Source organism: Morus notabilis, unplaced genomic scaffold (genome assembly GCF_000414095.1).
Source record: "Morus notabilis unplaced genomic scaffold, ASM41409v2 Scaffold196, whole genome shotgun sequence".
In the NCBI taxonomy this organism is placed as follows: Eukaryota; Viridiplantae; Streptophyta; class Magnoliopsida; order Rosales; family Moraceae; genus Morus; species Morus notabilis.
Window position 1 is genome coordinate 105898 of NW_010361517.1, and position 14096 is coordinate 119993.

Consider the following 14096-nt stretch of genomic DNA (forward strand, 5'->3'; position numbering starts at 1 on the left):
GGTCTAAGACTCTAAAGGTCTTTCTCTGGTAAGTTTACATTTTGTTTCTAATGATTTCTTAAGCTCCATTACTTTGCAGGGCATGACAAGCTTTAATGGCCATATCATTTAATATACGATGATTTCTTCTCTTTTAATGTTTTGTATACTGATTTTTCATTTGAAGTGTTTTTCCTCTGGAAAAAAAAAAAAAAAAATACTGTCATTTTAAGTCTGAATTATGAAGCTGCACTTGTCATGAGTCATGGATTCAATATATGGGATGTAAAGTTCGTCAGTTTAGCTGGAAAATGAAAAAAGTTTTCAGACTTTTCTTATCTAAGTACTTCTAGAGTCGTCGGTGTAACTTTTTGTCTAGATTCTCTCCAGTTGTACTAATTGTTGCGGGGTTAAGAGGAAAAAAAAAAGAAGAATAAATTAATAAATAACGAATAAATCCTCTAAGATTTTGGACTTACATTACAATGCTGATGAGTACTGTCTTTGGAAAAAAGTAACTATAAAAAATTGTAAAAAGGTGGTTTTTATTTTTTATTTGTATTTTTTTGGTCAATGCTGAAGAGTTTCCAACATCAAGTTCTTGAATTTTCTGATCTTTTTTCTTTTTATCTTCATCTGGGGTTTTTGAATTTCAAGTTTTTTCTCAGTCATTGCTTTGGATGTTCTGATGAGCATTCTTTAGAGGTTCCAGGTTTTTGAGATTCCCTGGGAATCTTTTGGGATGTGTAATTTGATTTTTCTGGCTGGTTTTGAGTATTTGGGCTTTTAGCTGTTGAACAAAGATCAGCCATTTCCCTGTCCATTTCAATAAAGACAGCCCCATAAGTGCCTTCTTCAGCTCTTCGTTTTTCATTTATATATATAAATATATATTTTCCCTTTACCTGTATAAGCTTGATTTTCAAATCTACGAATATAAAAAAGATCCCAATGTATTCAATTATTCAAGCCAGTACACCAGAATATTGATAACTTGAAAAAAAAAAAAAAAAAAAAAAAAAAAAAAACTTTTGGCATTTTTCTAGTACACTTTTTCCAGCTTATTAGTACAGAAAAGGTCCCATAAGGAAATAAAAAAACACCCATTTCAAGTTTTCAGTCTAGTGGGTGGATTTACTCATGAAATTGAGTTAATACTTTACAAACATTCTGCTGATCAATGTTTATCGTTTTTTTCCCCTAAGTTAGTTGCCGTTTGGTTTGGGGCTTCTTCAATGGAGTGATGCTTGTTTACAATGCGCTTGTTCTGGTGGCAACAGCTTCCGCTGCTCATACTGATTCAGCTCTTAGAGCCCAGCAGAACAAGCCACAAGTTATATGGTACTATAACTACTACTCTTATAACTTTCCTTATTCATAATTCGTGTGCGTTGTTCATACAACCAAAGAAGCTTATAAGAGACTGAACACATTTTTCATACTACTAGTCTTGCTGAGGCAGGAAAATGATTTGAGTTTTTTTTTTTTTTTTTTCAATGGTTTTGATTATAAGCTTGGTAGACACTATTTGAAGGATAACAGACAAAAAGAGTTGAGTTGACTTGGGTTTTAGGCTAAAAGAACCGCGGTATTTTTCGTTTAGTTTTTGCCAAAAAAGTGCATTTTGTTCATGTTCAAAGAAGTGGCTTCAGTGCAAGGCTGTTTTTTGTCTTCTCACCTACAGCTGAAGCTTCATTCACTTTCAAGACCACAGTAGGTAGTTCTCAGCAACCGAGTAGCGTGATTGAAAGAAATCCGTGCCTAAGACAACGGGCATGTGTGAATTGCTATAAACTGAAGGACCCAGGTTTTGTTTCTTTGTAAGCACCCCTTTCTGTGTGCTTGATTGCAGAACAAAGTTGCATTTGTCACACCAATGCTCAGTACATAGTCATATTAGAAACTTATGCTTCTGCAGATTCCCCGGAATCTGTACACTTTCTCTGCAGGCCAAAATACTCAATCCATCACCATTTAGTACAGGAGCTTTTCCTTCACATTCCTCAATTCATCTACAGGAAAGAATTTATAAATCAGCTGCAGCCAATGGGGATAGTGGTGTTCCAACTCTCACAACTGAGCAAGAAGAAGGTGGTCATGATTACAAGAGGCCCAAAAAGAAAGTTGCAGCCATAATTGGCGGTGCTGTCGCAGCTCTGCTCGTGGTGGTTGTCGTATTTCTTGTGTATATCTGTTTGATGCGTGTCAAGAAACTCATAAGGAGAACATCTGAATCAGCATCTTCCGTACCTTCTTCACCTGGTACGATTAATTATTAAGCAGCATATCAGGATGATAATAGTCATAAATTAACTCTTCAAATGGCACACAGATAAGACTTGCTAATCACTTTGCTTTTGATTACAACTAATATTTTGATCCTGGTTGACAAATTGAATTTAGGAAAATGATACTAATCATGAGGAAAAAAAAGTGTCGTGACATATCATGAAAATTACACTCGACTTCTTAGGGGTAAATAATCGAGGACAAACAATTAATCATACCTTTGTTTCTGAAATTTCTACAATGGCATCTCCATATTCTTTTGAACTTGGGGGTGGGGCATTTAGACTGTAGGTGTGAAATTATTACACACGCCTTTGGATTCATGATGATGATCATGACGAAATTATATCATGATGTTGAGATATGATACATTGTATAGTATACATGTATGATGTACCACATGGTATGATTCATTGTTTGGCTGTGTTACTTAACAATAGTTTCTTCTCTCTCTCTCTCTCTCTCTCTCTTGATTTAGTTGAATGGGAAAGAGGGGGTACATCCCCATATGCTGTGGCTCTCTCTCCATTTGATACACAGAACTTGAGGGAGCTAAGTATTCTGGAAGTGGAGCAAGCTACATGCAATTTCAGTCAAAATAATATCATAGGAGAAGGTAGATTTGGTTTGGCTTATAAGGGAATGCTTCAAGATGGATCTATTGTTGCTATCAAGCGGCGCCTACAAACTCCAACTCGGTCTTTCTTTCATCAGGTAAACTTGAGAAAACTGTCAAGAATACAGACAAGGCCTTCGTTCCAATATGCGCCTTTGCTTCTTCTTCTTTTTTTTTTTTTTTTTTTTCATGCAGTTTGGGCCTTGGCACTTGTCTAGTGTTTATAACCTCTTCTTATGATCTATAATTTTGACTGATATTGAAATCTTATGATGCAAATAACAGGTGAAGCAAATAGCTCGTGTCCAGCATGTGCATCTTGTCAAGCTTATTGGTTTCTATTACGATAGTTATCAGCACCTACTTATCTATGATTATCTCTTAAATGGAAATGTCGGGAACCACCTATATGGTACTATCTCTTCATAGATGTGAAAAAAATATATATAGGTTTTTTGCACTGGTGTACCAGAAAATTTTGTCAGTGTTGACAACTTGAAATTCAAACTTTTAATTTTGACAAATGGGATCTTAAATATTTGAATTGTAGTCCAATAACTGAACACATGTCAATTAATGGACAGAAACACCCCACGATTTTTGCACACATGTATCCAAAAAACTTTTTTTTGGTTGGCAAGTTGGACCCTAAAGCATTTTTTTTTTTTTTTTGCCTTTCTTGGCACATATGTATAGTTTACAGTTGTTATCAATTTGGACTGTATTGTCAAGAATCGTCAAATTTAGTATCTTATATGCGAAAATTAAAAGGTCATGATCCAACTTGCAAATGATGAAAAATTCAGGATGCATTGGTGCGAATTAACTTAAATTTTTAACTGACCGGTTTCTATTTCAGATAGTGAAGGTTTACCAATTGGAAAGCTTGGCATACGACATAGGGTATCAATAGCTTTGGGTGCAGCCAAAGGTAAATCTGCTGGTCCATTTCCTCTTCCACTTTATTTATCTTTCATAAGAAACAAACAATTTGATTTCTCTAGTCTCTTATTATGGATCAGGACTGGGACATCTTCACAGTTTGGTGCCTCCTCAACTGCACTTGAATTTCAGGACGAGAAATGTTCTCCTTGATGAAACCTTTATGGCTAAAGTATCTGACTATGGTCTTTCCAAATTGCTAATTGAGGGCAATCACGCTGGTTCATCTTCAGCCATTGATTGCTTTCTTGACCCAGAGTATGTTATCCCTCCTTGAAGCTAACTACTCACTGCAAACTACATGATATTCTTTGATGGAACCTTAGGCCGTTGGGAGACGAGCCGACTTTAAATTTTGTGTGCAGCTTGCTATCCCGTGCTCTGATACCATGTTAGCTAAATATTCCAAAAATTTAATTGTTAGGGGGTGGGCCAAGATCAGACCTATGAATTAAGAGATGCAACAAAATAACTTATTGCAATACCACATAGATGATTCTTGATTGCTTTATATACAGTACCAGAAAACAACTTAAATGTCACTGTTTGATCAAGTTTTTTGTCCTAGTCTTTCGAAATTTCGATCGAGTCATACTTTGAACTACTATTCAGTCCCATGGGAGTATTAGACAGGCAAATCTATGATTTGAAGATATCATTCTTCAGTTATCAGATTTTTGGGGGTTGAAGTAAATTTCTTACTGATACTTAAAAATGCCTTTTTTTTTTCATAAAGGTTAGATATGCCAAAGAATGTTTCAGACAGAAGTGATGTGTACAGTTTTGGGGTCTTCTTACTGGAATTGATTAGTGGACGTGGAGCAAATGTCAGAAACCGGTCAAACTCGGGCGAAAATTTAGTGTTGCAGGTAACGTTTAAACTGCAAAATCTTGCCAACCCATATTGTTCCTTATAATTTGTTCTTTGTTTTCCATAATCAAAACAGCTCTTCTGAAATGGACGTGCGATATTCAATTAAGAAAAAAAGGTCAGAAAGCTAAAAGATGTGATGAGGCATAGAGTTATTTTGTTCTTTTGCAACGAAACTCAGTAAAAAATTTAAACTCGAGTTATAACCTTATTTAAGTTCATGTTTTTTTATAAAATTTGAGTTTAAACTCGAGTTTGAACTCGAGTTGGGGCTAAACTCAATTTCAAGTTTCTCTTTCAACTCGAGTTCAAATTTTTCCTTCAACTCGAGTTCATAAACTCAAACTCAAGTTAATAATCATTATTTTTTTTATTCTTAAAAATGCCATAACTTTTTCGTTTTAATTTTGATTGAGATGATTTTTTTTTCTATGCATTCATAACAAAAGACGAATAAAACTCCACCCATATATCCTATTAAAATTTTTTATCACCATTGAGTTTTTATTAAAATACTATCTAAATGCAAATTTAAGTTTTAATCTACTCAAATACAAACTAAAATAAATTCTCAATTTAAATCATAACTCAAATGTACACATCAAAATACAAACCCAAATTACAATTTTAACTCAAGTTATAACTCAAACTCAACTCAAGATCATCATTCAAGTCACTCTAACTCAAAAATGTAAAAGAACAACCCCTTATTGTTTGAACCTTTTAGTTTTAACTACAAATTCAATGTTGTCTCTGAAGGCCAAACAAACAGAAGACTTTGAAGAATTTGTAGATAAATCATTAGGAAGGCAAGCTACGGGAGCTGCAAAGCAGATGATGGAATTGGCATTGATGTGTATAGATGGAAGTGCAAGAAGACCGCCGGTGAAATTCGTCGTCGAAGAGCTAGAAAGAATTCAAGAGGGAGAAAATGCTCGCTTGAGTTCTGAACTTGATCTTCAGATAGGTGCTGTGACTCTTGGGAGTGAGCTCTTCAGATGAGTTTCTGGTAGTAATCTTGTCATTCCTTATTGATTTTTCTTTGGGTGTAATTTTTTTACTATAGTAACATAGAGGAGGATTTCAATTGTAGCAACATTCTTGAAGTAAATAAATCACATGTACAAAAAAAAGGTCTCAAGATTTAAAACATATCGTTATCTTTGTTCCTGTACTTGGCCAGAAAGATCATTCTGATTCCTCGTTACTTTGTTACATAGTTGCCCAAAATTTAAGACCGTATTTGGAATTGATCTTATTTTTATTTTTTTCGTTTTTGAGAAAAAAAAATGAAAATGTTTTCAAAACGCGTTTGACACAATAAAGACAAAAAATATAAATGAAAACGATTTTTTGGTTTAGTGTAAAATAATAGAGAAATGAAAAAAGATTTTTTGTTGTTTTTCATTTTTTATTTTCATTTTTTCCTCTCTCGAGCACAGAGACATTAATGAGTTTTTTTATACTGAAAATAATATGTTAATAAAACTACCAAACATATTTTTAAAAATTATTTCTGTTTAAGATTGAAAACGTTTTCATTTTTATTTTTATATAAAAAATAAAATTATTTTAGAATGAGTTTTAAACGCGCTCTAAAATTTCTTGTACGAAGAAAAATAGAAAAATACGTAGTTGCCCTTTACAGATGTGAGAAAAATGATTACGGATTAAAGGTGAAGAAAAGGCGATAATTTTGTAGTAGCAAATAAATCACAAACTATAGTGAGACCTACAAATTTTTGTGACATCTGTATGCTCAGATTGCCTGCTATCGCGCCGCTGTTTGAGTCTGTTTGGCCGTTGAAGGCTAACAAAACGTAACTTTAAAAATTATATATACATATATATATATATATATGCATGTATATATATATGTATGTATGTATGGTCTAAGAAAAAAGAGTAAATAAAAATAAATTGCTATTGATCGATTACTGTCGCGAACTGCTCGATCGGCAGCATCGGAAGTGTGAACACTCCATATGGTGCAAATTTAATGGTTTGAGGCATTTTATCAAAACAAAAGGGGAAAAAAGAAAAAAGTTTTTGTGATGTAGAATTAGTGGCATTGGCCATTGTCGTATTTTTTAGAGTACATCTTTTTTTTTTTTAGCCCAAATTGAATGCAGTTGTTGGCACGTTAATTGTTGACTTGGGGAAAAATAATATAATATGTTAATTGGCAGTTTTAATTATACTAAGCAAGGTTATTTTCTTAATTCATGATTTCTTACCTGTCCATCTCTCTCCCCCCTTTCATGCAGCTTGAATGGGTCTCAACGTTGACTCAGTAGTAGTATTAGGAACACTAATTCTGATCTCAATTTTTTTGTATTAACTTATGTAGTATAGAATTCTCATATTTTTATTGGTAGACAGAGTCACTTATTATTAATTGAATTGACAATCTTTTAAATAACTATTAATAAAAGGATGACAACTCACATAATACGTGAATTAGTACAAAAAATTTAGGCTTAGAACTAGTGTCTCTTAACATTATACTTTAATCAATTTTAACTTTGAGTAAGCCCTTCTCATTCTTTAAAGGCAAACAAACCAATGCAATTGATTTTAAGCAAATAAATGATCACTCCAGTATGGTTGGTTGCTTTTTATAGAAAAAATGTTTTTCTTTTAAAGAGAACAAAAGGACTTTTTTATTTTATTGGAGGGGATAAAACGGCATGCTTTTTAATTTAAAGGCTAATAGTTTCAGTTTTTAAAGCTATGTTAATTCGAGTTTTTAATTCGAATTGAGATATGACGTTATATAAGAACTTTTTACTGTAACAAAAAAGTTAGATGTGACTATTTTTTAGAGTTTTTTACTATAATAAAACTCAAATTTTAAATTCAAATCGGTGAAATGAACGGGCCATATATTTTTTCTTTCAGGGGAAGTTTCAAAGCTATTAAAGGCCAGCTCATAAATTGAAAGAATTGAGTACCCACTGAGACGTGCATGGGATTATCTACTATCATTTAAGAAAATGACCAATTGCATTTCTGCATTATATTCCGAAAAGAAAACAAAAAAAGATTAAGAAATGATCAATTGCATTTACCATTATATTCCTACAAGACAACAAGATTTTTAAAAATATCAATTGCATTTATCCACTATAATCGTATAGCAATATAAATATAAAGAATTACCTATTATATCTCACAACTTCTTATCTTAACAAAAAAAAAAAAAAGACGACAAACAATATTTATTTTAAATTTGTATGATGCAAAAAGATTATTAGCATTATTCCATTCTAAAATAAATTATCAGCATTTTTTCGTTAATTAATTCATGTAAGTGAAACGGGATTGGTCCAAATTCCAAAAATGCCTCATCATTTTTAGAGATTTATTTTTTGTCTAATTTTTAAGTCGCTGGTCTTCTTCCTTTAAACTGAACTCTATTAAAGTGTAAACCCTACTCCCGCGGATCTCACTCCTTCCGATCCGTTTTCGTACTCACTCAGAAATGGCGAGTCGACTCTCTATCGCTCTAGCATTTGCCGCTCTGCTTTTCTTCTCCAACTCCGTTCTCTGCAAGGAATCCAAGGCCAAAGACCTGGACGACGACGATGAGGATCTGAGCTTTCTCGAGGAATCCGACGACAAGAGCGACGCCAATCACGGCGGCCACAACCACTATCCAGATCCGGACAATTTCGACGACGAAGGCGATGACGACTTCGGGAATTTCTCCGATTTCGACGAGCCGGACGCCGATCAGGAGGCCTACAAGGAGCCAGAAGTGGACGACAAGGACGTCGTCGTTTTGAAGGAGAGGAACTTCACCGGCGTGATCGAGAACAACCAGTTCGTGATGGTCGAGTTCTACGCGCCGTGGTGCGGTCACTGCCAGGCTCTGGCTCCCGAGTACGCCGCCGCGGCGACGGAGCTCAAGGGAGAGAATGTCGTTTTGGCGAAAGTCGACGCCACGGAGGAGAACGAGTTGGCTCACGAGTACGATGTCCAAGGCTATCCGACTATCTACTTCTTCGTCGATGGCGTTCACAAGCCTTATTCCGGTGCGAGGAACAAGTGAGTTTTGTTTCTCTGTTTGATTTTCCTTCTCTTATTGATTACGGCTAAAATTCGTCGGTTTCAGAGGAAATTGTTTATTAAATTCTTTTGAAGAATTTGTTTTTTTTTCTTTTTTTTTTATTGTGTGAAAATTTAGGGAGGCCATAGTTACTTGGATTAAGAAGAAGATTGGACCTGGTATCAACAACATTACAACAACGGAGGACGCCGAACGCATTTTGACTTCTGAAAGCAAAGTCGTTTTGGCTTACTTGAACTCTTTGGTGGTATGTCGTTGTCCTTTATTTCTTACCAATGGTTAAATTTTTGGCCAATTTAACCTGAAAAATATTTGAAATTCCTGATAATAATGACATCACAGCTTTATTTTGCGTGCTCTTTGAAATGTTCGTCTTTGTTGCTGGTGGGTGAAAATTAATATAAGGAGAGAAAAATAAAAGCATGTTTTGTGACTTATGTAAAGTTTATTAATTTTTGAAATTATTTTGACGCGTTTAGATTGTTAAGTACGTATAAGAGATGCTTGGTGTTCTTTAGCATGGAAAATGGCCTGCTGTAGACAATGCTAATCTATCCTAACGTATGGATTAGGAGTGAGAGGTTATGGTCCGTGTGTCTTGTTTAATGTTCCTATAGAATTCAGCAGTCATGAGACTATACAAAGTTTAGAAGATCACAATCAGAATCTGATGATTAGATGGCCTATTTAATTCATGTCATTTTCCCATTTTTTAACAGGGTTCGGAAAGTGATGTACTTGCTTCTGCATCACGACTTGAAGATGATGTCAACTTTTACCAAACAGTGAATCCTGATGTGGCAAAGCTTTTCCACATTGAGCCTGAAGTGAAACGGCCCGCCTTGGTCCTACTTAAGGAGGAGCCTGAAAAATTGATCCACTTTGGTTTGTTTCTCTAGTGTTTTTCTCAATTTTCATTTAATGCAAATTCTAATTGTCCGAATGAAGACGGAAAGGCCATGCCTCATATTGCTTATCATTTCTGCAGATGGTAAATTTGATAAGTCGTCCATATCTGAGTTCGTGTTTGCCAATAAGCTTCCTCTGGTTACCATTTTCACGAGGGAAAACGCTCCTGCAGTTTTTGAAAGTACAATTAAGAAACAGGTTCGGCAATCTTGAATTCTGAACATAGCATATATGCCTGTGATCCGTGACGGTGTATGTATGTATTTAAGTATATTGGAAATAACTGAGAAAGTTAATAGTTTCTTGGTGACGGTATTTACACTTTTAAATTTCTGCACTCAGTTGCTGCTGTTTTCTACTAAAAACGATACAGAGAAGGTTGTCCCAATTTTTCAAGAGGCGGCAAAGTCTTTCAAGGGAAAGGTATTGCCTCTAATTTTAAATAGCTTTGGACTTGTTTTTGGATAATGAAGTTTTGAATCTTCGATTGGTTTGTTCTGTGGATTTTTTTGTCATTGTCGTAAGAATGAAAACCGCTTCAGGGTTAAATAATATTTTCCTTTAGCTAGTTGGTTGTTATCTATGACGTTTACCGTTTTACATGTTCATAACATAGATTCAGTATGCTGAGATTGAAAAATTAGAGGTAGATTTAGTAGCCTTCCAATCTATTTCTGCCAGTTCGGTTGCTGGCTTTGAAAGTTTTAAGCAAGAGGACTCACAATGTCCTGAACTAGAGCTAGAACAGCTAACCCGGATTTAGGTATACTTCTGTCCTCTGAGCTGGAGGTACAAATGTAGAGAGTTTTTAGGTCCATGTGGTCTACAAAAATAGAACAAGAATTGGAACTGTAACTCCTGTCTTTACTTTAGCTACAGGGACAGTTTTACCGACCTAAGAGACAATAAATTAGAGCTGGAATTAGCTTATCCTATTTATTTCACTTCGTTGTAGGTACCTCTAGAAATCTTTGGAATTGAAGTTTAACTTTGCATTTTGGTCAAATTGAACCACTCATTCATATTGATTTTTCCTTATTACTTGTAGCTTATTTTTGTTTACATCGAAATGGACAATGAAGATGTTGGGAAGCCAGTCTCAGAATATTTTGGTGTTAGTGGAGATGCTCCGAAGGTAATCATTTCTCTTTTGCATCTCCTTACATCTCTCATTCTAATTCACAAATTTTAACGTTATTTTATCTGCTTAATTGATTTGGTGCTAATAATATCTCGTTTCTCACAGGTTATTGCGTACACTGGAAATGATGATGGCAAGAAATTTGTGCTTGATGGAGAAGTGACCGTGGATAATATTAAGGTTGGATCTCTCTCAAACTCTCAGAAAGATACCGGGTTACTTACATGTTTGATAAGCTTAGATGATAAATACTCGCTAATTTTAACGTAAATTCCTCAGGCTTTTGGGGAGGATTTCTTGCAAGACAAGCTAAAGCCTTTCTTAAAGTCGGACCCCATTCCTGAAACTGTAAGTTTTATAATTCATTCCTGAAACTGTAAGTTTTATAATTTAATTTTAAGGCGCTACTTTTTCCTGCAAGATTTATAGGCTAACTTTTATTTTATTATTATAATTCAATTGATGCAGAACGACGGTGATGTAAAGATAATTGTTGGAAATAATTTTGATGAGATTGTTTTGGACGAATCAAAGGATGTGCTTCTGGAGGTAAGAAATAATAAATATATTAGTTAGTTTATCTTTGCGAGAGGCTGAACTGATGCATGGTTATATGCCAGATTTATGCACCTTGGTGTGGCCATTGCCAAGCTCTGGAGCCAACATACAACAAGCTTGCGAAACACCTACGGGGCATTGAATCTATCGTTATAGCCAAGATGGATGGAACCACAAATGAGCACCCCAGGGCAAAGGTAATCCCAGAGTTGAATATTGTAAATTCATGATTGATACAAACTAACTCTATGCACGAGGTCCACCTTTATGGCTGCAAAGCACCATTTTTTTTGTTCATCGATCAATTATTGACGTGTGAAATCTATTATGCTTGTTTTCAATATACCATATAGCCAACTAGTCTCTGCATTTATTACACTCTTTTTGAAATCTTTATTGTTCACCGGAAGCGTAGACTTTGTAGTAAATATCTGTTCCTTTTCCTGTACAGTCGGATGGGTTTCCAACAATTCTCTTCTTCCCTGCTGGAAACAAGAGCTTTGATCCGGTAAGTGGTGATTCAGCGGTATAATAGTAGGTTCTGTATCTTTTTTCCTTCGTTTCTGGATATCATGTGGAGCATCTGGTTACTTGGTGTATGCAGATTACCGTAGACACTGACCGTACGGTGGTAGCATTTTACAAGTTTCTGAAGAAACATGCATCAATCCCCTTCAAGCTCCAGAAACCGACTACATCTCCGAAATCTGAGAGTCCTGATGCAAAAGAGACCTCGGATGGTACTCAGAGCACTGAAACTAGCACTAAAGATCTTAAGGATGAGTTGTGAGGAGTTTAATTTTTTTTCTTCTCCTGCTTTATAGCAAGGAATATTTATCAATAGATGACGATAGGATCAGACGGACTAGAAAAGGAAGAAAACAAACCCCTCTTCCTGGGAAAAAGGGACAAAAACGATTAAAAAAAAGAAAGAAAGAGTGCATCGAGTTAAAAGAGAGGTGTATTAACGCATTTAAGTTTTGAGTTTATATCCTGTAATAGAGTTCTTTTGAGGAATTAATAAAGACTCCTTTCTACCTCTTGATTCTTTGAGTGTTTATGTGGACTTCTATTTGCTTTTAACTGATTTGTACACAGCAGGACAGTTTTATTCTATTTTGTGTTGTGTTAGTATGCTAAGCTTTCTATTTTTTTTTCCTTCCCTTTTATTATTTCATTATTATTATTATTATTATTTTGGCTAACGTATGCTAAGTTTATGGGTGATGGTACAAATGTTTACTTTGTATACCTGTTTTTCTTTGGAACAAAATAACCTGGAAGATCAGAATTGGATGTTTAACCTGACAAACAGCATTAGTTATTTAACAGTAAAAGAGCTTGTGCTGGGAATCCGGAACTTTCCAACATTCTGGTTGTTTGATATTGTGTGTTAAAAGAGTATTGCCTATTGTCATCATCCACAAGAACATTGACCCACTAGAATCTCCACTTTTAGGTATTTCTCACGAGTCACGCCTAACTCACTTATCATATCACTACTTTTTGTGGTCGGAATTCAGAAAACGAATGGAAGTTAAAAAGGGCACAAGGAGTTGGGTGAAAGGAAAGAGATTATTGTGTTTAATTTTTTAAACAGCAATTTGCGTCTTTTATTTTTCTTGGCATTTTACTTGGAAAATTCATGCTCAAGTGGTTGTGTTAGGCACTTCTACACCAAGCTTAAGCAATTCGTTGTTTGGTTGTTTTCAACTCATTTATGGTGGGACTTGGGCGAGTGTTGCAAATTGGAATTCGTTTTCCACATGAAAAGCAAGTTTTTTTTTCTTTTTCTTTTTCTTTTAAATGGTGGTGTTATTTGTTGTGTTGTGTATAAGGAAAGTTAGTCATTAGTGCTAGATAAGCTGTATTATCATAGCTAACGGTGCTTAGTTTCATAGCATTAACTTATAATGAAATTCTTTCGTGGGCATTGCTTCTGATGAGAATTTTGATTAACTATTATAAACAGCCAGCTGTTCACGTGTTATTGTGGCTTAGAATCTAGTGATGGCATGTTTACTTATCAGAATTGAGGAATAAGAGTCAATTCTATGTTTACTTACTCTTTTTTATCTTAAAAAAGAAGTGAGATTGGTGGGTCCACTCAAATTTAGTTTTAAAAAATGGGACGGCACTCTTATGCCCCCGTTAAAATTGAGATTCTCATTCCTGATATTAATATTAAATTACTAGTATACCCTTATATTACTTATAAATATAAAATAAAAAATAATAATTACAATCTATATTTATTATTTTATTTGCCTAATATTATAGTATTAGCCTAATTATTGTTAACTTTAATATACTAAATATGTACTTTATTTTCTTTAATAAATTAATAATATATTTTTTTTATTTTTTAATACTATTTTTATTTTTATATATTTTATTTAAATGTTGAAAATTTATTATTTTAAATAATGGTACAATTTATATTTATTATCATATTACCCTATTATTATACTAAATATTTTAATAATGATTAATTTTAATATAACAAGTACACAATTTATTTTTTAAATTAAAGATATATAGTTGACTTAAAAGGTATATTAGTATTTTTATTCTAATTCATTTTTGTTATGAGTGTAAGTAAACATATGAATGAAATTTAAAATGATTTTAATTTCAAATTCTATCACTAAATAAATAACTTATTCTGACTCTGATTCTTCATTTTAAATCTTACTTGCTCCCGATCATGTCCACTTCA

General features: G+C 34.1%; 2 protein-coding genes across 2 annotated transcripts; both read left to right on the forward strand.

The window, feature by feature from the left end:
- Positions 1 to 1230: 1230 nt before the first annotated feature.
- Positions 1231 to 5785, forward strand: LOC21391051 (probable serine/threonine-protein kinase PBL28). The gene is made up of 9 exons (XM_024166809.1): positions 1231 to 1320; positions 1664 to 1799; positions 1898 to 2241; positions 2747 to 2982; positions 3170 to 3296; positions 3753 to 3815; positions 3907 to 4084; positions 4563 to 4695; positions 5457 to 5785. The coding sequence occupies exons 1-9, from the start codon at positions 1236 to 1238 to the stop codon at positions 5697 to 5699; spliced, it is 1545 nt and encodes a 514-aa protein (XP_024022577.1). The 5' UTR covers positions 1231 to 1235; the 3' UTR covers positions 5700 to 5785.
- Positions 5786 to 8099: 2314 nt separating this feature from the next.
- Positions 8100 to 12485, forward strand: LOC21391052 (protein disulfide isomerase-like 1-4). Its single transcript, XM_010099894.2, has 12 exons — positions 8100 to 8747; positions 8887 to 9016; positions 9489 to 9654; positions 9758 to 9876; positions 10021 to 10101; positions 10727 to 10813; positions 10925 to 10999; positions 11099 to 11167; positions 11288 to 11368; positions 11440 to 11574; positions 11829 to 11885; positions 11982 to 12485. The coding sequence occupies exons 1-12, from the start codon at positions 8182 to 8184 to the stop codon at positions 12165 to 12167; spliced, it is 1752 nt and encodes a 583-aa protein (XP_010098196.1). The 5' UTR covers positions 8100 to 8181; the 3' UTR covers positions 12168 to 12485.
- Positions 12486 to 14096: the final 1611 nt, after the last annotated feature.

What these genes read in the sequence shown, in the direction of transcription:
- LOC21391051 (XM_024166809.1), top strand. Translation starts at nt 1,236, where the DNA reads ATGCGCTTGTTCTGGTGGCAACAGCTTCCGCTGCTCATACTGATTCAG. An exon ending in GACCCAGGTTTTGTTTCTTT is followed by an intron (nt 1,800 to 1,897) that starts GTAAGCACCCCT and finishes ATGCTTCTGCAG; the next exon opens with ATTCCCCGGAATCTGTACAC. An exon ending in AGCTTTGGGTGCAGCCAAAG is followed by an intron (nt 3,816 to 3,906) that starts GTAAATCTGCTG and finishes ATTATGGATCAG; the next exon opens with GACTGGGACATCTTCACAGT.
- LOC21391052 (XM_010099894.2), top strand. Translation starts at nt 8,182, where the DNA reads ATGGCGAGTCGACTCTCTATCGCTCTAGCATTTGCCGCTCTGCTTTTC. An exon ending in CTTACTTGAACTCTTTGGTG is followed by an intron (nt 9,017 to 9,488) that starts GTATGTCGTTGT and finishes ATTTTTTAACAG; the next exon opens with GGTTCGGAAAGTGATGTACT. An exon ending in CAAAGGATGTGCTTCTGGAG is followed by an intron (nt 11,369 to 11,439) that starts GTAAGAAATAAT and finishes GTTATATGCCAG; the next exon opens with ATTTATGCACCTTGGTGTGG.